The sequence below is a fragment of the Cygnus atratus genome, chromosome 24 (assembly GCF_013377495.2).
Source record: "Cygnus atratus isolate AKBS03 ecotype Queensland, Australia chromosome 24, CAtr_DNAZoo_HiC_assembly, whole genome shotgun sequence".
Taxonomy (NCBI): domain Eukaryota; kingdom Metazoa; phylum Chordata; class Aves; order Anseriformes; family Anatidae; genus Cygnus; species Cygnus atratus.
The window spans coordinates 4,086,937-4,112,156 of NC_066385.1; the positions used below are offsets into that span (position 1 = coordinate 4,086,937).

At 52.1% G+C, this 25,220-nt stretch overlaps 1 protein-coding gene across 1 annotated transcript in view; it reads left to right on the forward strand.

Annotated features, from left to right (window-relative positions):
* Positions 1 to 11,492: 11,492 nt before the first annotated feature.
* Positions 11,493 to 25,220, forward strand: part of PKP1 (plakophilin 1) — a 44,800-nt gene continuing 31,072 nt past the window's right edge. The window contains exons 1-2 of the mRNA XM_035561443.1: positions 11,493 to 11,694; positions 18,238 to 18,338. Of these exons, the coding sequence (XP_035417336.1) occupies positions 11,493 to 11,694; positions 18,238 to 18,338 (303 nt within the window). The remainder of the gene's footprint in view (positions 11,695 to 18,237; positions 18,339 to 25,220) is intronic.

Genomic DNA, 25,220 nt, shown 5'->3' on the forward strand with positions numbered 1-25,220 from the left:
GCTGCCCTGTCTCAGCTGAGCATTTGCTGTGATTTAGGCGGTGGGTGCAAAGCTCACCTCGCAGGGCACTTCCCAGACACGCTCTTTGTGATGCCACGTTCACAACAGAGTTGTCCGAGCGGCTTCTGTTTGTAGGCGCTTTTCCTGTGGGCAGCACATCGAGATGCGCAAGATGCTCAAGCTGTGTCTCAGCCCGAGGGGACCTGTTGGTAACGCTGGCAGTGCAAAGCTGGATGGAGGTGTTGACCAGACCATGTTTTCCTGCCTAATCTTACTTCTGGGCCTGATAAGATGAAAGAAAAAACACCACCACAGCAGGGAGGATGTTGTTAGCTGTTCGCTGCTGAAGTCAGGTGAGGTGAACGCAGCGAGGACTCCATCTCTTACCACTCAACACGGTCTGTGGGCCATGCCATCAAACCAAGCGCTGCTCTATCTGATGGAGCTCACCATTATTCGAGGAGTTTTATTTTAAGCCAAGACACACAGGCAGCACCAGCTGGTAAAGGAGGATGCTGTGTGTGTTTGGTTTCTCTGACAGCAGCCTCAGGAGGTGCCTTGATTCACGGAAGAGATCCTGTTAAGCCATGAGGAGCTGAGGCTTTTGCACAAAGATAAAGAAGTCATCTGAACAGCTGTGCAGCTCATCTGCTATTCTTGCTGTACAAAGGGATGTCAGAGACCTTCAGCTTCACCCCTTTCTCTCTGCCCAGCCCTGGTGCCTCCAGAAGGAGTCAGACCTACCTGACGAGCTCAACCAAAAAGAATCACGGTGAAATGAAACCCAGCTAAACTTGACCACGTTAGCAATCTGTAATGCACTTGCACTGGCTGACGCCTGCTTTCCTTAGCCTCACCAGTGACACTGGCTCCTCCTCACCCTCGGCAGGCACAGCCTTCTCCAGCAGATGCACATTTACATGACAGACCCACAGGCACTGACCTATGAAGTCCTGTTACCCTGCAAATGACATTTCCTCTCATTTGCTCACTCCCGTGCAAGCAAAGCTGCTCTCTGACCCAGCCCAAACCCCTGGTCTGAGCAATGTTGCTTCCTCCAGGGTGGCCCCAGTAGCTGGGGTTTTGAGAGCTGTCGGCTTGTGCAGATCTTTGTTTTCAGTGCCTACAGCTCTGCCTTTCTCTCCCACTTGCCTGCACACAGCTGCCTGCAGCCCCTTTGCCAGGACAGTGGCTGCCTCCCCCATTGCTGCTGCTTTTGCTTAACCCTTCACAGCCGTGCAGGCAAAACTAGATTTCACCGCCCTCTTTCCCTTCCTCACCCTCCATACCACGGCTCCTTCGCTGGCAGCAGCAGCCACCCCGGCTGCCCACATCTCTGATGTAAGGCTGGCAGCAGGCTGTGGTTGTTTTGCTTCCTCCCGCCGCCTGCCTTGCCTGTGCCTACACCTGGCTCTTGGCTCTTCTGCCTTGGTGTGGCACGTAGTGGCCTTTGTTCCCGCCCGTTGCATGGCGAGCAGATGAAAGCCGACCGTGAAGCATAATTTATAGGTAGCTTGAAACACAGTTTTGGCAGGGCAAAGCACGCCAAAAGATGAAGCAATGCCTGAGGAGCTGCGCTCATACTGCTTATCAAATGATGCTTGAAAGGCTCGGTAATGCAAGAGGAGGGTTGAGTTGCTCAATTCCAGCAGAGGATAAACTGTCTCCATTAGAGGGACACGTGTTTGGGAGCAGGGAGCTGATAGCTTGCTTTTGAAAACTCGTCTGGCAAGGCAAATCACACCTTAAGGAGTCTTGGTCCAAAGGGCGGCGGGGCTGCAGAAGGGCGCCTGTGCACATGCCTCAACAGGGCTGCTCCAGCTCCCCTCCGCCCTCCCGGAGCACTGGCATCACCACCTCTAAAACAATCAAACGTGAGCAAGCTTTAGGCTGGTGATCCTGAAATCTCTGTGCAGCAGGACCTCGGTGCTGTCACGCCCCACGGGGCTGTGCGCTGGCTGCGCAGCACCAAACAGCCACTGCAAAAACCTCACGGCTGAGCCAGCCCTGTCCATGCAGCGTGCAAGGACCACGCACCCTGCAAGCTTCATTTGCCTCTTTTCACACTGGTTGTATCGTGGATGCCCGGAGCATCCCTGTCAGTACTTTTCCCTGTTGTCTCTGCCATGACGTGCCAACTCTCCTGGCTGCTGGCCCTCTGCAGTGGAGGGGAAGGGCCGGGTTGTGATGTTGTAGGGCAGGAAAGAAGCTCAGAAAGTCCCATGGTCCTTCCCCTGCTCCAGTGCAGGACAGTGTGACCAAGCCCTGCTCAAATTGTCCGTCTTATCTTAAAGAATTCCAGTGCTGCAGCATCCCTGTGTTACGGGAACACGAGGTTCTTGCCTCATATCAACAGCAGTTAATTTTTTTTTTTCCCTTTAAGACTCCTTTTTCAGCCTGCTGATAGGAAATGTGCAGGACCCGTCCTCCCCATCAACCGTCCCCAGCAGCCAGGATAGGTCGGAGTCTGGCTGCAGCCTCCTGCCCCCCTGAATGACACCAGCTGTGAAACCCTGGGACGGTGCTGAGCCTGTTGGACACTCGTGTTTCCCATGTGGGAAAGGCCAGGTACTGTGGGAAGATGCTGTGGTGCTGCAGAGGGTGGGGATGTTGGGGTTTGGGTTGCTGGGCTAGCTGTTGGGTGTTGACACGCAGATGCCATGTGCTGTGCCAAGGGTAAGCAGTGTCCCCTCCCGAGGAGGTTCCCCTCCTCCGAGGGGGTTCCCTTCCTCCAAAAGCTCCCAGTTCGTCGCAGCAAGGTGCCCTCTCTGCGCCTGTTCAGTTGCCCGTAAAGTGCAGGGAATTCCCAGGAGGTGAGGTCTTGAGTAGAGGTGTCTGGAAAAATTGTGTTAAAACCCGTTTCTGTACAGAAGCTTCTGATTTTATTTTACCAGTTGACTTAAATCGGAGGTTAAAACTTATTCAGAGCAGCTGCTAGTTAATATCTACAGAAACATCCTTTTTGGTTTTCTAGATCATGCATTTGTTTAAAATGTCAGGCTTTTTTATTAAAAGAGGAAGACGGGGCACTTTGATCTACAGAAGGAAGGTAACCAAACCTCAGCTGGGCAAGGACTGGGGAAGCCTGAGCTGCCTTTGGAGTGAGCCCTGTTTTGAACATGACGTTGGACTCAGGACCTTTTAACATCTCAAGCAACCTAAAACTTTCTGTGATTTTCCCCAACGGAGGACAGTGACGCATACATGCATGCAGTAGCTTATTGCATCCCCCTGAAAATATGGGATGGCCCTTGGCAATGGCGTATCTTGCTTGGGCAACCTAGAAAATGGTAGGAGCGGTCGCGAAAACCACAGCCTGCTTTCACCAGGGCCTGTGGTGCACAGGACGTTCCTGCACAGATGGCTTGGTTAGTTGTTTCCATAATAAAACCAGGAGAGGTGTGTGCCGTTCTCCAGCAGCGTGGCAGGGGGCATGGGATGCGCTCCCGTTGCCCTCCTTTGTTTTGAGTCATGGCCAAGACTTCAGACACAACTGAGGGCTGAGCACCATCTCACGGGATGCTGCAGCTTCTGTCCTTGTTTCCACTTTGGATTTGCCAGCTGGTGTCGCAAAGTCCCTCCGCGGTGCCCGGGGCTGCTGGGATGCGGAGCAGGAGCTCAGCCAACTTGCCGGGAGGCTGCATAAATCACGTCCTTAAACCAAGGCTGTGCGGAGCGCGCACCTCCTCTGCCCCAAGCCGGGTGTCGGAGCTGGGTCAGGCAGCCCCACTTGTCCCTGGTTTTTCCAGGACCAGAGTGGCTGCACATACAGAAAGGACCACAAAAATTTAGCCCAGTGCTTCAGCCCATTTCCAATAAGGAGGTGATTTTGCATGAGGAGAGAGGCAAAAGGGACTAAGAGGTCACAGAAGGATCAGTATCAAGTGCACAGGTATGACTTTTGTGGGTGAACATCACCTCGGACATCTCCTTGCCCTGTCTCTATCACTACTACCCAAAGACTATTTGCGTGCCCACCTATAAATTGGCTTTGGAAATCATTTTTCCCCATTTAGTCTGCAGGTGGACATGTAAATACCTGTCCACATTGAAACCCAACTCACCACAGACTCTTCCTGGAAAGCAGACACGAGTGAAACATAACCCATCCATGATACACAGATTAGCCTCACATATTGTCTCGAGATAAATTCGCTACTAACCACCAGTGTTAGAGGTTTTGCTGTTAAAATAAATGGTACCCTTAAGAAATAACGTTAATAGCACAACTCACATAAATCTATTGATTGGTGCTTTTATTCACAGCAATTTTTGTTAAACAAGGCTTCATAATTTAATTAGGAAAAGGACTGAGCTTCTAGGTTGTCTGGTTCATCCTTCAGGACTGGGCTTATTATCATCACCCTCTTCTTGGGAAGGGCATTGGCGCAGCGGGCTATCCAGCTGCGTCCCAGGTCCTACCAGGAGAGCAGTTGCCAAAGATTTGGGAAGGTCAAGGCTTCAGTGGAACTGGTGAGCTGGGAAGGAGGTCATGAACCATTGTGGCAGCTGCCCTTGCTGTTCTGGCTGCAGCTTCTGCCAGCTCTTTCACTTCTTGGCCTTCTCCTTCCCCAGGAGAGGAAGAGGTTCAGCTTGCACATGCCCTTGAATCCAGGCTTTTGCTAACCAAGTTCTGCTGGCTGCACAGTGCCCGTACAAGCAACGCTTTCCTTTCCCAGTTTATGTGAGAAAGCCTGAGCATTTTATCTGTGCTGCTTGTGGGCTCAAGAGTCTTCTTTCATGTGGAGAGATGTGGATGGGACCAAAGCTTCGTGCTCTGTCACTTTGGCCTTAGCAAAGGCTTTCCATGGGGCACCGGGGGGTGCCGCATCCAGCAGGAAGCTGTGAGCTCCTGCAGCACCCGAGGCTAGGACCTGGTGTGCTTGTGTCACGCGGTCTGCAGAAATGGACAGCGTGATAAAGATAAAACCACAACCTAAATGTAAAGCTGCAAAGCCTTTAACACTAAGCTGAATGCATCCATCTCATATCCATCTTTTTGCATTTCTTTTGAGTTCCCATCAGCCTGGGTCCATGCCAGGTGGTGAATTGTGTTCTGCCAAACTTTGATTGCAGTCCCAAAACTGTGGGAGTGCCCATCGTTAGCTGTGGACACCTTAATTGCAAAGAGCTACTGCTGAGTATGGAAAGCACAAGGCAGTGTCTGGGAGCAAGGCTCCACTCCTTGGGGATGTCCTGATCCCACCCAGGCTCTGATGACCCCAGGGACTGCAGGGACATTGCCACAGCCCCTGCATGTAGGTGGAGGAGCATCTCCAGCAGCATGCTGCTGTGCAACACCCAGCATGGGGCAATTAGGGGTTGTGCAGGCATTGGGGCCTTCCCAAAAGTAGAGAAGAGGATGGGAAAGCAAAGTCCTCCAGCAGCTGCTTTTCCAAAGGTGGGGATGAGCACAGCTTTGATGTGACCAACAAAGTTCATTGTCACCCACTGTGTCTCCTGGTGGGCAATACCATTAGGATTAATGCTGCAGGACACTGTGTGCGCAGCACCAGCCCAATGTTTTCATCCAGACAGGACTTGTGTACATTGACAGTTGCAGACAAACCCTCCTGGAGTTCAGGTAGGAAGAGCCTGGGCCTGAAGAACCAACAGTGAGATCCCTGATAACTGGTGATCCCAAAGCTCGGGCTGCTCTGTTCCACCCTGAGAGAGGACAACCGTACCTGTAGCACCCAACGTTGAGCATCACCTTTGTGCTTAAGCCAGGATGAAATAGACGGGACTCCCTGATGCAGGATTTGGGGAGAAACCAGACCCAAAACCCTGCACCGAGATGTTCCTGTGGAGGGATGGGAAAAGGCCCCACCAGCACAGCAGCACCTGCAGCTCCCTGCAGAGGGATGGCGCTGCCCGATGTGCATAACCCCAAACCCTGACGGGGAACGCGGTGTTCGCCGCCCTCCTCCGCACCCACCCGCAGCCCGTGTTCCCCATCTGCTCCCAGGGGACTGGCGTGCGATCGCCTTCCCTGCCCGCCCCCTGCCGCAGGTTGCTTTAACGAGTCGGATGACGCTGGGAAAGGTTGCTAAATCATTACATAAGCTGGTCTGCGAGGTGTCCTCCCCCAGCAGAAATGCAGGGGATTTCACAACGCCGTGGAATCAAGGGCACCCTCGCGCCATCTACGTGCTTGCTCCCTGCCTAAATTTGGCCCTGTCATCTCTGTTCCTTCCATGGAGGGAACACGCTCTCCCTTCCCCGCAGCGTTTCTGAGCTGGGTCAGGTTGGTATGAGCACAGGGAGGCGAGGAGTCCAGGTACCTTCTTGGATGCGATGTCTATCTACCTTCTCCACTCACACCTATGTGGCTGTAGTCACCCCCCTGAACTGTCTTATGGTGGGCACAGGCTCAAGCCCTCAATTTTCTGCACAGTGCATTCATACCTGCCTGGCAGCATCGCCTGTGGAGCAGATGCCCCCCACCCCATCCCTCCCTCTGAGCACTCCTGGAAGCAGCACATGCCTCTGGCAGGACCTGACGTGACCACATTCAGGGGGCACCTCCCCGGTAACACTCATGCACCCCACAGAGCCTCCAAAACACACTCTTAGGTTATCTCCACGGTTGGTCCATGGCAGTGTGGGCTCTTCTCTGCCACCTGAGTGTGGCTGCCCCAAGCCCAGCCGCCCGCAAGCAGTGACCCCACTGACAACCGGCTCCCTCTGGACTTGCCAGCCATGCCGTTTGCCATCTAGAGGCAAGGGAGTCACTGGTCAGGTCCTTGGGTGGGCCTCAGGACCCTCAGAAACAGAGCAGACAGCTGAAGCTAGGGAGAGGCTACCACAGAGTGCCGCCAGGTCTTCTGGCCATGGGCAAGCAGGGTTCGCTGTCTTTTGGTCACCATCAGCCTGCAGCAGGAGCCCAGCCCATCCTTGCTGGGGGCTGGATGTCCTCACAGGCAGCCAGGAGACCTCTGCCCTGAGCCTGTGTGGCCGGACATGGTGGGGCAGCAGCACGGCACAGATGTGGAGACCAACCTCACGCTCATCTCGACAGCGTCACATGCTTTCAAGGGAAGCCGTGCAGCAGCCACGGGTCGTGAGCTTTGCCTTTTGGCTGCAGGTGACTGTAGCAAGGGCGGGCTTGGCCAGCAGTGCCCCAGCCATGAAGTCGTGGTGTGAAGCACCCCCAGCAGTGCGTCCCCTTCACAGAGACGGGTGAGGAGGAGCCGGGGGCTGAGTGCACCCTGAGCTGGACCTTGCCTGGCAGAGAGCACCGGGTGGAGGTGGCAGGACATCGGCAGCTCCTCGACCGGTTTGGTAGAGGCTCCTCAGGTGAGATGGGGACACAAGGAGGTGAAAAAGCAGGAAACCAGGAACCTGAGCCCCTGGAAGTCCAACTGACAGCAAGGGCCGGGTCTGGGTCTGCTCTCCAGCCTTGAGATGGTCAGGAGTGGAGCACAGGACACAGGAGGAAGGGCTGCAAGGTTCAGGCAGGGAAGGGAAAGCTGAGAGGGGTCTTACAGTTCTCTGCAGCTACCTGGTGGGAGGGTGCAGAGGAGATGGAGCCAGATCTTCTGAGGTGCATAAGGAGAGGAAGAGGCACCAGGAGTGAGCTGGGAGTTGGGACATTCCTCTTAGATACTTGGAAAACAAATTCACTGTGAGAGTCACCAAATATTGGAACAGAGGCTGGAGAAGCTGCTGGATTTCCATTAGACCTCAGCTGGACAAGGGCTGGAGCAACCACAGCTAGGCTGGCCCTGCTTTGGGCAGAGGGTTGGTCCCCCAGCCAGAATTATTCCCCGTGCCTGTTACAACACACCCGAACGATGCGGGGATTTCTTTCCCAGCTGCTTTGTCTCTGTTACGGAAGGCTTTCAGCTTGGTGCATGCAGCCTTGCAGCTGCTCTGTGTGAGCTGTCCTTCCTTTTTGTGGAGAGAGTGAGGTTCTCCTTCCTTTTATCATGTAAGCTCCAATCCACAGCAGGAGACCTGCGGGGCTCGGGGAGGTTACCAGCTCTGCCGAGAGCCCGGCTGCCCTCTGCCTGCTGCTGTCACCATCCCATCCTCCCACAGCACCACCCCAAAACGACTCAGTGCCGTGTGTGCGAGGAGCCCAGGGAAGGTTTTTCTCAGAAACACGGTGTCCGCATGTCTCAGCAGGCTTCTGCACGGCTCCCCTCGTCTGGGCTGCTCCGCGCACGCTTTCGGCTGGATCCTGGTTCCCCCGGTGGAGCTGAGCTCTCCACCTGCCCCAGCCCCGTGGCGCTTTGTGGTCCCGCAGAAGGAGAGCCTTTCATGAGAGGCTGAGTGAAACTAAGGCTTTGTGCATTTGAAGAGCAGGTTTTCTCCTGGAGAAACCTTGCCAGGCTCTGGGAAGTCTCAGCTGTGCTGGGTGAGGCTGAGTCACCCCTCAGAAAATGGCATTATCCTGGGAAATGTGAGAAATTCCCAGCACCATTACATCTGTCCCTCTTGGTGACCACCCACCCCCAAGGAAGAAGCAACCCCAGGTGATAAAAAGTCACAGCAGGGCTGTCCATCAGCAATTTGGGGGCTAGCTATTTTTTTTTTTTCAAGCTAGATTTAGATTTTGCGGTGATCTGTAGACACCTTCAGTTCAGGAGTGCCTGACAAGTTTGAACAGAAAACCCTGCACCACTTTGGGAGCAGCATTGGGCCAGCGAGCCCTTTGATTGCAATCAGCGAGTTGGCAGGAATCCCAGGAACTCGCACAAAAATGCTTTGAAGAGGCCAGATGCACAAGGTGTGTCCCTGTGAGCATGTGGGGTGCGGAGCAGTGATTCACAGCATCGCCATGCGATGCTTGGTGCGCGCACATGCAGCCGCTGGACTGCAGCGACGGTCCCCGTCTCCCTCCGATCACCAGCTGCCTTTTTTATTTTTTCTTTTTGTTAATCTCTTCAGTCTTTCGCCTATCCTGCTCCAGATTTGGCACAGTTTTTTTTTCCCTTTCAGCCTTCCCCTGCTGCTGCCCCGGTGCCTGCGAGCTCCAGACAGAAAGGCAGACAGGGAATTTGCTTCAGGCGCTTGCAGATGCAAGCTCTGCTGCACTGGGCTTGCTGGGGATGACACTCACCGTGCCCTGCTAAGTAAGCATCCCCAGCCCGTGATTCAGAGCAGAAGCAGCAGTTTGCATAGAGGTGCAATAAACTCCTTTATTTAAGTACCTTTTGCTCTTTTAGAGATGGGATTGGAGTCAGTTGCAGAAACCTGGGAGATTCCCTCCCTTGGGCTAGACTGTGCAAACTCGCCCCGAAGAAACCATTGTTTCTTGAAAGCCTCTGTAAGCTCCCTGTCCCCAGCTCCCCAGCCCAGCTCAGCATTTTGGGTGAGTTATGAAACAGGGCAGATGCTGGAGCACAGCATTTGTATTATCCGCCAGCAAATGACTGGATGTGATAAACACTTGGCTCTCCCGTGCAGGGACAGGGTGAGGGCTGTTCCTTGCCGTGGGGAAAATGACATTACAGGTTTGCAAGAGCTGGGCACTTTGTTGTGCAGAAGCCATCTGACGCTGACAGCCTGTCATTGATTTGCGAAAACATCGTTTGGCATCGATAACAAGTGTTCAGGAGAAACAAGTAGGACACAGGAAAGCAACACCCAGGTATTGCTTCGCTGTTCCCTATCCAGACTGGAAGCGCACAGACATATCTCCACTCTGAAAATGAGCACAGGAGCAGCAGAAAATCCTCCTCCATGTACCTGCACATTGGCAGTGGTCTTGGGCAGTGCTCACCCAGGCTGGCCTCCCCTGGGCATGGCCTAAACGTCCAAGCTGGTTGGGTGATGGAGCAGAGTGAAGCTGCTGCATCACTTGGGTGGGACGCTGGGAACCTTGGGGAGGGGAAGCCAATGATAATTAGGCTCTAGTTGCTCTAGGTCTGAGTCTCATTAACAGAGTTTGGGTTTCTGCTGCTGGGGTTCACTGGAGAAGCACCCTGGAGCAGCAGCAGGTGTACAAAGCTCATCCTACCTAGGAACATGCCCTGTGCTTTCTGATAGTGCTCTTGTTCCCATGAAAACCAAATTGCGGCATTGCTGTGGCCACCTGCGTGTTCACAAACCACCAGGGAAACACAAAACCTGATGAATGGGAATGAAATAAAGTGTGTTCAGTGTCCTCCTGCTGCTTTCGAGGAGGGACCCAGCATCTGTGAGCTGCCAGCACCAGGTCTAAGGTCAGCTAGACCCCAGGCACTGGTCCTTCAAGGGGTGGAGGAACCCCCCCCCCAAGTCCTCCCCACTGTGGAGAGTTTTGGGACTCTGTCTAGCAGTGCAGAGGAAGCTGCTTCTCCAGCCGTGTGTCCTTGTCCCATGCCCAGGACCTGGTGCCAAGGGATCCCAGGAAGCCACTGTCCAGGGCGCCCTCCCCTTGGCTTCCCTGCTGATGGGGTTTGTGCCTCTCCTCCTCTATCAGCCTCTAGTGGCTCGGCAGGAGCTTTGTCAGCACTGGCTGTGACCTGAAACTGAGCTCCCCAGCACCGAGGGGTCTGGTTCTCTGCAAAGGACTCGCTGCAGCCTGGCTTGGCAGAGAGAAACCTCGCCTTCAGAGTCAAAACCCAGCGTGTGACTTCTCACTTAGCCAGGTTCTCTTGTAGTCTTCTTGCTAAAAGTCCTCGCTTCTTCCATGCTACCCCAAGCCACTTGCAGAGGTTGCCCCAAAGCTTTGCCTGGTGCCTGTCCTGATTTATACATGGATTTTATACTGCTGCTGCCAAAGGATCCACGACCCCCATGTTAGGTGCTACACAGACACCCCTGCAGCCCTGGGCTTAGCAGACTTGCAACCTGTGCAGGCAGATGAAGTTTTTGGACAGGGAGAGCTGGACTGAGGGAGATGGGAGCATCTCTGTGTGGCCATGGCGGTGGCTGGACCCCTGTGGGACCGGGCATGGCGGGCAGTGTTGTACCTCTGACCCATGGTGTGTGCAATGCTGCCTCTTGCTATCAGGGCTGTCCGCAGGCTCTTGGCACTGGGACACCATTTCGATCCATCTTAAACTAAGAGAAATAACGCAAAACAAGTTAAGTGGGCTGCACGGGAGCTCCTCCAGCCTATGAGCACCGTTTCCCAGTGAGACGCACAGCCCCATATCCATGGCCCCATTGCGAGGGGGTGCAGCAGTGTCCAACGCCCACCCACCCTTCCCCTCTCCCTGCTGGGACCCCCCCAGTTTGGGGCAGAGCTGGGACGAGGGCAGCAGAGCCGCGTGCCCTGCAGCGGCAGCGCGGGGGCCGCGAGCGAGCGGCGGCAGCGGGGAGCGCGTGGGTGTGTGCAGGCAGGGCTGTATATCCAGTCTGGCAGAGGGTGTGCCTGCTCACACGGCGGGGAGCCGAGCCGGGAGCAGGAGCCCTGAGACACCCTCGGCTGGGGGACGTATGGCAAGGAGGGGCTCGGGAGATTAACGCCAGAACGAGACGCGTTCGCTGTCGCCTCGTGTCGTGCGCGGTCAGGTGCAGTGCAGCCCCCTCTCCCCCCAGCCCCGCGGTGTGCAGCCATGATTCACTCTCCACTGAAGACAGCGTTGGCATATGAGTGCTTCCAAGACCAGGCCAGCTCCACGCTGGCCCTGCCCTCGGATCACAAGCTGAAAACTAAGGGCACGGGGAAACAGCGGGTCCAAGAGCAAGTGATGATGACGGTGAAGCGGCAGAAGCAGAAGTCGTCGGTGTCGTCGAGTGTGGGACACTCCAACCGAGGTAATGTCCCACCGTGCGGTGGACAGCAAGGGGTCCCCTTTGAGACCGGTGCAGGTGCTGTGGGGTGCCCCTGCTGTGAGCTTTTGTGGGGTTTTGTTCATGGGGTCAGAGCGGCTTGCATCTCTAACAGGGTACCTGGGACAGGGGATGCCGGGGTCTCTTACACAGGATGGAGGCGTTATGACAAGGCACGGCACTGGTGCAGCGAGTCCATCCCTGGGGCTCTGGGCTGTGTCTGTGCCGTGCTGCTAGCCATTTGCTCCCTGGCCTTGAAGCTGCCTAAAAGCTTTGTGAACCTCTCCTCCGCAAGTGTCCCCTAGGAGGGCTTCTCCTCCAAACTCATCCCCTCCTGCAGGCAGCCAACGCCACCATCATCACAGCTCCACCGTGCCGTGGGGCTGGCAGCTCTGCGGCAGGCAGGGAGCAGGCAGCTCTGCTACGCACAGGGCATGGACCTGAGCTCTGGCAGCTCAGGCTTTGCCTCCAGAGCTCCTAACGTGTCCCCCATTTGAAGGCTGAGCCTCAGGGATGTCCCGGTGTGAGTGGCAGGAAGGGGGTGAGAGGATGAGAAATGCCCCTTCCTTACCTCAGCGGTGCAGTGGGGACGCTTCACAGTCCCCTCCGTTTTGCAGAGGGGTAGAGCAGGGTGCAGGCATCCAGCTGCTCCACCTCCACGTGGTTTGTGCAAGTCCTCAGCTGAGTCCTGGATCCAGGTTTCCTATAGGAACACCTTCCTCTTTGGCTTGAGGCTCGGCAAATTGTTTTCTTCTCTGTCCTTGCGTCTGGAGGAAGCTGACTTGGAGGGCAACCCAGCTTTCCCCAGACAGGAGCTGCAAAACCAGATGGGCACAGTAACCACAACACAAAACCTCCCGGCTCTTGGTGGTGCTTTCACCAGCAGCTGCAGCAAGCTCGCTGCTCTGGCCGGGCTTAATGGGAAGAGCAAAGCCTGAGGCTCTGGGGGATGGGGGCTGCTGGGGCTGGGACTGAGTCCTTCAGTGTGCCTGGGGAGTGCAGTGTGCGTGGAGGTGTTTGCAGGGAAGCCGGGTGAGCTGGGCTGGTCTCTGATGGCTCGTTCGGGGACTACAACTCGGTGGCAGCTTTTCTGAGCTGGATCTGGAGGCAGACTCCAGCGCTGGTGGGGTGGCACGGTCCAGACATGTTTGGGGCTGGTTTGCCAAGAGGCGCTGGGAAGGAGTGGAGGTGGCATTCCCGTAGGAGCCCTCCTGGATGCGTGCATCGTAATTGCTGCGATAGAGGGAATAGAGAAGCTTCATGGGAAAGGCGTGTGTGCAGTGATCCAAAATCTCTGCTTTCTCTCTCTTTTTTGCACGTTTGGGGACATGGACTCCTGTGGGTGGGTGGGGAACGGGGAGAGGAGAGCTTTCTTCTGCCACCAAAATGGCAGGCGATGGGAGATACAAATCCCCACCTCCCTCAGGAGGGTTTATTGCTTACAGTGTTATGGCGCCAGACCTGACCAAACAAAATACAGCCCAGGACGAGATGAGAGGCTCTGGAGGGGAATGGGGCACCACCAGCCTCCCTTTGCAGCAGAGGGTTATTCCAAGGGGAAGCAGGCAGGGGGACGTCTCCCACTGCTGCCCATGGGCAGGAAGGAAGGGAGGCAGAGGGGGATTATTCTGCTTGGAGAGGAGCCCAGGTGAAACCTCTGGGAAAGAAATAAAGAAAAGCAAATTCCCAAGCTGCCCGTCTCTGCTCGACAAGCTCAAGCTAAACCCCTCCTCCAGACACTTTTGGGAATGTCTGGGAATGGGAATTGCGTGGAAATGTGCAACTCTGGTTTCTGCGTCCCAGGGAAGCTGAGTCACATCCAGCTCCCAGCAGCTGCCTCCAAACACGGGGCTGAGGCTGCCCCGTTCCCACTGCGGGGAGGCTGGGCAGCACCGAGGTCCTGGTGCCCCTTTTTGACGGGCACGGGTGGTTTGCCCTGGGAACTGCTTCTTCCATGCGCTGCTGGAGGGACTCCCAGAAGGGCAAGGAGTTCCCATTTATTCTCCATCTTTTCTCCTGGGTGGGAGCCTGAGAGGGTCAAGCTGAACTTTCAAGGGGCAGCATTGTATCATATTGGTTTTTACTGCTGTCGGTCCTGAGGGCAGCTGAGCAGACCTAGTGAGATGCATGAATGTCTCCTGCAAGCAGGCTGAGGGTCTGTTGGGGTGGACATCTGCCACGTGCATCCCGGTATGATTTCTCTGAGATGCTCCTCAAAGGCAGCACAAGCTGGGTAATTTTTAAAGCCCCTTGATAAGTGTTCGAGTGCTGTTCCTTCTGTATCGACCCAGGTCCAGCTGTCAGTCCCTGCATGTTGATACGTGGCTTGAGCAGGAGCTGAAGAGCAGAGCAGGGCTTCCCCCAGCATCCCAAATGCCTGCACCCGTGTACGTAGGATGCGGACATGGGCATGTACCCCACCTGCACACAGCAGGGATGGGATTGTGAACCATAACTGGTGTCTCTTTAGAGGGAGCAGATGTTCCCTCAATGTCCTGCTATTGACATCTCCCAAAAAACAGTTGGTTAATTGGAGTGCAGCGGATCAAGGCAGTGAGGCCGCTGTCTGAAGATCCTGGTGTCATGCACAAGACATGGAGCGGTGGCAGGAGAAAAGGCCGAGCTGAACCAGTTCCTCCTGGCCATCAGCGCTGATCTCCCAAGTCCTCTGGCTAAAGAAAAGCTTTGCCAGCGCCTCGTCACGGGCTGGCGAGGTGCAGCAGCGAGCAGAGATCTGAGGAAACCCAGACTGAGTGTTGTATCCACCGGTGTCGCGGCTGAGCCACAAGGCAGAGGCTGGCTATGGTTGAGGGAAGTCCCACCAACATCTAATGGGGGAATTACTCCGATGTGCACGGAGGGCATTGCGGACAGTCAATGTTTTGACTTCTGTAACCTTCCCCTAGGAGGAGATGGGTCAGTGAAAGCTCCTCCACAAACCTTTCAGGTTATTGAGTATAGAAAGGGACGTCCCTTCTGCTCAAAGGCCAGGAGGCAGAAATGCAGCCTGGTCATCCCTGCACGGCTCTCAGCTGCTGGGATTTCACCAACACTTCTCTCCTAGCAGGCATCCTGCTTTGGGCTTCCCACAGGCCCTCTTCTCTTACTACTTTTTTCCTGTGTTTAATCATCCTCATTGTTTTAAGGCTGTGCATGGTTTATTATTTGACTTGTCTAGCCTGCGCTACCGGTGACGGGTTCTTGTCTTGCCTTTCCCTGCCACAGATTAATATTTATTAATATGCCTCCATTGCCACAAAACTCCCTGTTAGCTTTATGTGTCCGGCTGAAGTCTTCTACTGTCATGCTTGAAAAATGGCACTTGTGACATAACTCTTCTAGCCATCAGCCTCCTAGCTTTAAGTGCTGCAGAGTTGCCTTTGAAGAATGTAAATAACTGATTAAGAGGGACATAAAGCTCAGGCATATTGTGTTATATCAGCTCTTACTTTGCTCTGCAATGATTGATAACAGAGGAGGATTGATAACAGTGAGAGGAGGAGGAGGGCAAGGCTGGCATGTAGTGGTGCTCACAGCAATTAAGCAAAAGCTTTTGCAATCCTTATCTGTGGTACTTAGCTTTTACAGTCGTGAGCTTTCCCACCGAAGTTAATGGGATTTATTGACCAAGTTTTGAAGGAAATGCTGTGGGGCAATGGCAATTTGGGGGTGGGAGAGAGGCCCAGCCAGAGCCTGAGCGGCCCTCAGGTATTTTCTGCCCCACTGTTGGGAGGCTGTGCTTCAGTGAGCGAGTCTCCTCCATGTTTTTTCTGCCTCTGTCCCACCTGTTATTTACCATTAATGCAGTGGTTTTAATCGACTCTGTGTCTGTGCAAGTGCAAGTGGGTGCTTCAGAGAGCTAAGCAGCAGCTTGGATGCCAACAAATGGGACACAGGCATAGCTAGGAAACAGTGTCAGGAACTTCATCATTGCCCCAGTGAGCAAGTCCACCCCCTGCCAAAGTGATTTTTTATGTTTTGTTTTGTTTTGTTTCGGTATAGTTTAGTTTAGTTTAATTTATGGAGACAGTCTGTTTTACCCCAGGGTCTCAGACGGACCTGTGGCCATCCTGTATGGTCTTTACCCATGCGGTGGCTGAACAGCAGAATATCCTCCTCTCCCCTAAGGGTGGTTATACACAGCCAAGCTGCCTCTCAGGATGAGTCAGGCAGAGAACTGTGTAAACTTAGAGGACAAAACAAAGCTGATGTTTTCTTCAGCCGCCTCCAACATAAAATCCCTAGGTTCTTCCTGGCCTTCATACTGAGCTCTCCAAGCAGCAGAGCGCGGTGCTGGGGTGGCAGGAACACCTTCTCCAACCAGCAAGGCAGCTTCGAAATGCCTTGAACGTTTGAGGCTTTGTATAATTATATATTTACAACCTCTTATGTGCAAGTTCTTGGAGGTGAAGGCTACTCTTCAACAACTGAAGAACATAGACCTGCATGAAACTCCTGGCCTCTTGAATTTGTCCACTGAATGGTGACTTTACAATGAAAATTACGTGTGCCTGAACTGGTTTATTTTTTGGCATTTCCTTGCTCAACCCCCAAGCCTTTAGTGCTGTGCTTGACAGGAATGGATGCTGAGAAAAAAAGCATGGTCCCGGGGGGACTGGTCAGGTTAACCCATGAGTCACACCCAAAATCACTTTCTTCCATTTAAGGGTGCTGTTGACTCACAAACAGCATCAGGAAATTCCAGCCTGCAGACACATTCTGTTTGCACAGAACAAGAGAATGATTGTGAGAAGTAATTCCCAGGAAACTGTTATGGGATTGCACTCAGAACTCGTATCACCTGGCACAAACTTATCATCTCAAGCCCTGCCTTGCTTCTGCTGAAGCCCAGTAGTAATCTCCTCCTCTGGAGGTTCATGGGAAACTACAGGGTAGGTAAGCAGTAGGTGAATTCTGCCCCTGAATTGTACCTCCCTTCTCAGGTCGATGGCTATTTCCTTCACACTTAAACACAAGTCCTGTGAAGCTTAATGTATATGAAGCAATCAGTGCTGGAGAAATAGGCATCTTGGAACAATGCTCACTGAGTCTATACATTTTATGGAAAACGAGATCCTGTAGTTTTTCTGCACAAGCATATGCTTGTGAACCCTCTCTGCTGTTGCTTATTCTGCATTCAGTGGCGTTCTGCAGATGCTGCCATCCGTGCAGTGCTGCTCCTCTCTTGTTGACAATAGAAAGAAAATCTCATTACTTATACTGCATCTATGGGGACGATCTTCCTGAGAAAATGCAAGAATTTTTAGCCACGTACCAAATCAACATAACAGGTTCTGGATGCCTCAGGCAAGGCAATAAATGAGGCATATTCCAAGGATCGGTGGCTGTAGAAGACCTGAGTGGCTTCGGGGCCTTTGTGGTAGAGTTTATCCAGTTTATCTAAGAGATGAGTCTTATCAAACCATCAGAGATTAGGATATTTCTGACATTACCCACCAGTTTAGGTGCATAACTTGAGACAGGTAAGTCCTGATTTTGCAGTTTGTTAGACATTCAGAGCTTTCCCTGGAAGTTAATTGGGGTGTAGGGTTTGCACTTCCTCGTAACGGGACTTGGGATGCCACAATTATTGAGCACTTTTGAAAATGAAATTTAAATGACCTTAAACTCTTTTGGACCATCTGAAGGGTGTTAAGGGAATTGCAGCTTGGAAAGAGAATGAGTCGTTCTTTTTTTTTTCTCGTAGTGATGAAAGCAGCCCTGAGTTCATAATGATGGAACTTCATATATTTTCAGGAAAACAAAGTATAAACAGAGTAAACTTTCAGAGACTGGTGATGGAAATTAAAGGCAATGCTATTTGTTTTTTTTTAGTACTTGACTATTTTAGATCCTCGGGTGTTAAATAGATGTGATCATCATTTACCAAGCCCATTTGTTATTTACAACTTACTGAATTTAGCAAGCCTTGCTCACACTATTCGTGTTGATCTTGTTATTAGTCTTCAGACCAGGAAAGCATTTTGTCCCCAGCCAGACTGGCAAAAGGGTTGGGGTGGGCTTTATCTTCAGAGAAGAGACGAATTTTAGTTACCTTCAAGTCAGAGTAAGGGGGGTGAGTTTCAGGTTCAGAGCTTCCAGGATGAGCGGCACAAAATATCACCCCATTCCTCACATATAGCAAAGACCCAAGATATCAGCCAAGTCTTTGGCCCAATCTGCTCTTGTCCACTTGTGGATTTTATGACACTATTTTTATTTTTTTATTATGGTCTTTTGTGGTGAAGACCTTAGGGTGTTGCTCGCAGTCTGAGGGTTGGATTTTCTAGGGGCTCTTCTGAATAAACATCTTCTTTGAGTTGCCTGCAATAGCAAGAGCGTGACTTACTGACTTTCTTTCCTACATCCCTGTTAAGTTTTCTAACTCTGTTATTCTTTGCTGACAATTTGAAAGAATGTAAACTCACTGGAAAAAAAAAAAAAAAAAAGAAAAAAAGAGTGCTATGCTTTAAAGGTGCACCCACTGGGACCACTTTCTCCTACTGACGGTGCTTTGTCCATTTACAGGTTCCATGTACGACTGTTTAGCTGATGGTTATGGCTATGGGACATCCCGAGGCAGCTATTACGCCAAAACCCAAACAGGAAACAGCAACTGGGGGTATCCGGTAAGCTACTCTTTTATCTGGGAACTGTGGCATGCTCTTGAGGTAACCTGCACGGAAAGCAGCCTCTAGCAGGAGAAGTCATGTGGCAAGGTCACAGCACTTCGGAAACTTGCCGGAGAGAGCTTGTGCATGGCTATTTTAGCAAGTAGCTCCATGCAGTGGGAGAGGATCAGTAGATGGAATCAAGGGGCAACAAGGACCTTATGTCGATGTCATATGTGGCTGGCGATTTTACTGTGAACAAGATTTAATTTGGTCTCATAGATTAGTATCCCAACAGCACAAAATGTCTGTTGCTGTCTGAAGGTCATAGCTTCAGATTGTCCCACCTCAGTTAAAGCTTGGAGCACATCCATTGCTCACTTCGAACAATTGCCATTTTTATTTCCATGCACCAAACATTATGTGAACAAAATCAAAGCAGTTGGTTGGGGATCATCAGGGAATTTGCATCATTTGCTGTTCCCACCTAAACGCTGCTTCAGTCTCATTTTAGATACTCTCTGAACTTAGAAAAGAGGTACTTCACTTCTCCCATTCTGTTTTCTACTGAAAATATTATATTACAGATTGCCAGAAAAAGCACTTGTAAGATTGTACTTGTCTTTGTGCAAACTGAGTGAACACATCCCGCAGAATGACCTGGGTGACAGACTCCTGGTGTACGGGGAAGCACTCCAAACCACTCCAAAGTCTACCAGGACTGCGTGTGCTTGTGTTCCCCCTCCACCTAGGATTCTGTTCTTCCACCTGTATTCTGTTCTTCCTTGGTTTTCATCAGCTATAAAGTAAAAAGCGCAATTCACAGATCTGGGATTTGAATACAGGAAAAAGAAAGGGCTCCTTTCAACAGCTGTGGGACTGTAAAGCAGCTCCCTGTCAACCTTCAAAGGTTTGAACCAGGAAAGGTGCTTATGTTGGCTTCAAGCACAGAGACAGAGGAGTGAAGCTTTTCCTGTTAGCTGCCGGATCCTCTGCCTGTTCACAGCATCTGCATTCCTCAGCTTCAGAAAGATTCGTCTGTCGTCTCTTTTAATGGCCATGCTGTAGCATGCTTTCCTCAAGGCAGCGATAAAGTCTCTTGCTAGGTTTGATGCTTGCTGCATGTTCAGTAGGTGGGCTGGGAGCAAGGGCATGTCTTTGAATTTCTTATTTACACTGTCTGTCAACTCAATGTCAACTGTCTGTCTGTTTCAAAGTCTTTTGCTGAGATGTTTAAATGCCAGACAGTGATATTTCTGGCTGGTGTAAGGCCAAACGAGTGGCAGTAATGGGTCAGAGCGCGGGGTCCACCTAGCTGAGCATCCTGTTTCCATCACGAAGGTGGTGATGGACCCCTGCAGAAGGGTCTAAGCAGGGCAAGCAGGCAGTGGTGCTTCCCAAAGCGTTTTCTTGGCCCCCAGCAGTTTGCAGCTAAGGGGCATCCTGAGCCAGAGGTGGAACCCCTGAGCTTCATGGTTGTGCTGATTTGTTTCCATGATTTATTGCTGTTCGTCTGTTGTGGCTCCGGAAAGAAGCATGTTGTGCTTTGTCTAAGCAAAACTGTTCTGTTCCAGCCATCTGGTGGTTTCTGGCTGGTCTTTTGTTAAGGAGAGAGGAACGAAGCCGTGGCTCCGCAGTTGCCCCTCCAGCTCATGCTACAGCGCTGGCAGCACGGCACTGCAGTCAGTGCTGCTGGTGTCAGTGCTATTGTTTAATTTTGTTAATTCCTGGTCTCCTTCCCGATCATTAGAGCAGCAGGACAAATGCAAGCTAGTTAGAAATGCCAACTGGCTGCTGGGGATTTCAGTCCAGCACTGATGTTGCTGTGTTGGCTTGCATGAGGATTATGAAGGTCTAATAGATGCCTCTGTTAGACACCACAGAGGACACTGCACGGAGCAGTTCAGTCACTTCTGGTTCACCACGGACTTGTACGGCTCATGGCTTTTCTCTGAAGGGCTCTCCTGCATTTATGGTCGGGGAAGGTCTTTCTCCAAGCCTAATTGTCTTACCAGCCTTGCATTCCGGAAATTTTTGGTCTTCAGGACCTGGGCTACTTTAGAAAATGGGACTGGGATTCATGAAGGATTCACAGTGAAATGAGTCTTACAAAACCTCGTCTATCTGAAAATCAGCCATTTTGTCCTAACAAGTTGTCTAGACTCCTCCCATAGCCAACAAAGAGAGAGGTACGAGGAGGTGATTCATCTCCTCTGTCGGGGAGATCTGTCAGGTCAGGATGAATCAGCCCCTCTGGATGCCGAGCTCCTGCCACCGGGAGCTGGGTCGGAGCAGCCACCTGCCAGGCAGACAGCTGCACTCAGGGGCGATGAGTCCCAAGCGCCATTGGCACGCTGGAACTTATAACCTCAAGCCTAAATCTGCCTAACAAGCCTAACAGACATCAGGCTCCCCAGCCGCACCGAGGAACCTCCTCCATTTTGTTTCTTCCAGAAGTGTGTTAAGGGTTTACACACATCCAATATGAGCCTCCAGCTTGGGTTAACTTTATTTGAACTTACTTGAAATCCACGCAGGTTCTAGGCATTCTGAAAATATTTCCCTTCTGTAATTCCCGGATTGTAAGACAGGGAAAAGAAGATAAAGCAAATCTATTTTTGAAGTAAAGATTGCTGAACTTCTCTCCTGGTGCTGTGAATGTTTCTGTGAAGTCCCAAAGGCCTTTGAGATGCAGAGGCAAGTTCAGACATTTCAGGGCAATGACCCGGTAGAGGGCCAGGAAAGTTGCTTACTCTTAATGCTTCTGAAATTTAAAGGATGTCATAGGCAATCCATGTCCATGTCACTGCTTCACAGCACCTGCAGCTCAAACTGCCTTTATCAGTGGCTGTAAATGACATAGCAAGGAGGTATGTCATCTACCCGGTCCCACCCGCAGCTCTTAAAAATTATTATTCCTGACTTACTGCTTTTGTCTGGTTTTGTATCTTATTGGAAATCTCAAGGTTTTGCTTCTGAGTTTTCTTCCCAACCTTATGAGATACTGGTGTTCAAATATTAGAGCAAAAGAAATTATACAAAGGGCTTCCTAAAATTGCTGTTGTCAGCTCTCTCTGGATTGGTCAACAGTTCTGGGTAAAACCTTTGACTTACCCATTATTAAAGATTATTTTCTGATTATTCCCACTGCGGCGTGCCTTGTTCATAGCATCGCTGTAAGTAGCTTTGTAATGAGTAATTATTAGCGGTGTAGGTAACAGAGAAGTCAGTGGGGCTGCTCCAGAGGGATGCACGCCTCCCTGCCCCTGGGGGCAGCACAGCAGGACCCCAGCCCATAGCTGCACTGTTCCCTTGTCTGACGTGCAGCCTGCAGGGCTGAAGTCCCCGGTCCCATCCACACAGAGATCGCAGTGGGATGCAGCAAATGGTGGGATGCAAACCTCTCTGCCTTAGGCCACCGGTCACGGTTAGTTTGAGCCAGGTGCTGTTGAGCTCGGAAGACCTGCAGGGACGTTTGTCACCGTGCTGACGATGCAAGTCGTGCATGGCCAGCAGCTCCCAAAGCCGTGGGAGCACAGGAGCTCTGCCCGAGGACAGGTCCCTCTGAAGGTGCAGAGGTGGCCCCAATTTATACGGACAGGCCCGGGGGTGCTTTGAGTGGGCTCAGCTGGGCGCCCACAGCAGCACAGTCATGGCAGGAGAGGTCTCAGCACAGGCTGACACCCCCATGGCACCCAGAAATGGGATCTGTTCAGCACCGGGCTTGAAGCCACTGCCACAGTCTGGTGTGCTGCCCACCACACCTGCAGACAGCTTTGGAGATGGTACCCAGAGCCTAAGGAAAGCAAGGCTAAGAAAAGGCAGTAAGAGGAGCCAGGATCACACCATCAGCAGAGGAGACCCTGAGGGGCTTCATTCCCATCTGCTTTGTGCCTGGGTCTGCTGTTGGCAGACAGTCGGGGGGTCCAGATGCTGGACAAGATGCAGAAGCACACCAGGACACTGTGCCACTGCCTCCACGGGGAGGAAATCTGCCGGCAGGATCCGGCCAGGCTGGGGGTGCCCCTTGGGTGGGTGGGTGCAGGACGAGCAGCTCCTCATCCTCACTGTGGGCTGGGGCTTGTGAGCTACATCTCTGGGAGCAGCTCAGCTCCCAGCCCGAGGAATATTTGGCATCTCTGCTGCTGTTGAAGCAGTTAACAGCGGTTCCTGATGCGGAACAGCTGGGGACCAGTGGCTACTGGGCCACCAGGGCTCTGCTGCCCTCAGCCACCACCAGGCTCAGCGCTGCACTGGCGCACCCAGCTTGGTTTCTGCAGCAGTCACGTCTGTTGTGATACCAATGCCAGGCATGCATTTTGGTGATCCCGTGGCACAAGAGACGGTATGCAGATTCCTAAGCAAATTTCTCTGGGAGAAAGTTGCAGAGGTTTCTCTCCCAAATGTGTTGTCTGCGTGAGTGGTATTGGCCACGAGATGTGCTCTCCCGCAGCCCAGTGCCCTTCTAACAGGCAGGGGCGCTGTCTGCTGCCCCTGGACAAAAATCCCCCAGCTCTAGCGGGAGCTTTGTCCCATAAGAATTTCAGGACAAAATTTGTCGTTTGCTATGATGACACATTCAAGGTGTGTTTTCTTTTTTTTAAAGAAAAAAAAAAAGAAAAAAGGAGGGGGTAGAGTTAGGCAAGCTTATCAAAGGATTTATCGGGGATTTATAGTTGCTGCACGTCACTGCTTGGTCAGATCCTGGTCTCCCTGTGAGGTTTCCCAAGAAGCTTTATGCTTTGGAATAGCAGGATTGTTACCTTCCCTGGCCAGAACAAACTGAACCATCTTCTGCATAAAGAAGCAGATGAGAAGGCAGATGGAACTGCAGCATTCAGGAGAGGTGGGGAAAAATGTTTCAAAAATGGAATAACAATGTATTTGCTGGTTTTGCAATTTTTCTCCCTGCACTGGAGTGTGTAGCAGGCAGCAGTGAAAGCATTTCGCAAGTAGCATCAAGAGTTTTCCCCACCCATCATTCAGGGTGGGACGCTGTCATGCTGCATTGCCTGTGCTTTGCCCTGCAGCCTGGGAGAAACCTGCTCTTGACGTGTTTATTCGGAGTCCTTTACTTCTCTCTGTCTGCTAGTCTAGAAACAAACAAATTGCAAGGGAAAAAATTAGAGCTAGGTAATGAACTGATCGCGTCCTTAGATGCAGAAGTCAGAAACACCCAGTTATCTGGGAGGGCCACCGACCGGAACGCACAGCTGGGATCTGAGCACGATTCTGCACCGGGCAAGTCAGAGACTTCCTCCGTGCTCCAGAGGAGAAGGCCTTTGCCTCTTAAACAGAGGATTTTCTGGAAGAAAAGGCAGAAAAGGACCCATAGTGAACGACTGAAATAAAGCCATTTTGACTTTCTCTCCAGCACCATTCTTTTTCCTGGTTGGAACAAGAGGCTAGAGACATTTATTCACCTGTCTGGTGTGAGCGCTGGGTGTCACAGTTAATGCTCCTTAAGTGGGCATTCATCTCAGACTGAGAGCTGGTGCTCCAAAGCACTTATTAATTTAAAGGCAGGTCTTTGCTGCTGCTGGTTGAGGGAAACATTTAGTCCTTGGGCCTGATAAGAGCACCTGCCGTGCTATCAGCGCTCATCTTCACTTCCTTTCCTCCCCGTGCCTCCCCTCCTTTTTTTAATATGAATGAACGGCTCCCAAGGCTTGGCCTCAAATGTACAGGCTCGTTTCAGAGTAGGGAGGAAAAGTTCAGGCTAACATTTGGGATGCTGCACGTGAGCAGCATCCTGCATTCCAGGAGAGACCTGGAGAGCTGCCCTGACCTCTCAAGTCCCATGGGAGAAGGCTCGGTGACAGCCACCGCTCTTCTGAAATGATTTCTAGATCTTGTAGGGCAGAGGGAATCACTGCTTTCTGCCTCCACCCTGCTTTGAGGGAATTCCTTGTCTTTTCCAGCATTTCTAAAGGGTGGAGGTGTGGACCTGGCCCGCCTCCCCCGTGCAAACACCCACAGGCAGTGGGCAGATGCAAGTCAAGGTGTTAGGAAATCTGGGCGGTTTATGAGGTTTGAAGGTGAGAGATTGATTATTTCCTTTCACTAATGCCATTCTGCAGAGGGAGAGCTCACCCTACACACATAATTGCATCAGCAAAAATTAGGAGATGGTTGTCAAGTGGCTCTTCGGACCACAGACTGTGTAATGGCATCGCCTTCACTGTTAGCAGTGAAGGTCTCTGGCTTAGCTTGGGGAACATCTGCAGTGGGGATGTGGGTCTTAGTCTGAGAAAGCCGCTCTTAAGGCACGGATGTGGCACTTTGCTGAGATCAAGAAGCGATCGGGTCAGCTACATCGGTGTGAGGATTTGTGGTGACCATTTGGCACACAGATCTGAAATCCGCTGAAGCTGGCAGGAGGCTCCTCATCGATTTGGAGGTTTTGGTGCAGGCTCCTGTTGCAAAGAGGAATTCTAAGATACCAATTAGGTCCGTGCCACTTGAAAGAGATTTAAATGGGCTCAGCCAAGCATCTGGTAGCATCAGCAATAAAAGTCATGCACTGACTTTGGTAATGAGCTTCACATCACACGGGAACTATTTTCCCATGAGTTTGCAAAAGGCCTCCCCGCCCTGCCAGGGCCTGCACCGACTTGCCACTCAGGGCTCCCTGTGTTGCAGAACGGAGACTTTCCAAACAGGCGGTCGCTTTGCTTCACCCTTCCCAGGCTGGCAAGAAGGAGAACAATGCTGTGTGCCACTATAAAACGCAGCAGGAAATACAGAATTGATAATTCCCACCTATAAACACAGACACACTCACACCTTCCCTCGCCCGCTCTGCTGGCAGATATCCCATGCGAGTGCACTGGAAAGCTTTAGCTAAATAACAAGCTAGCTCTTCCACGGTTAGCTGAATTGGCTTCAGCAAATGCCCAG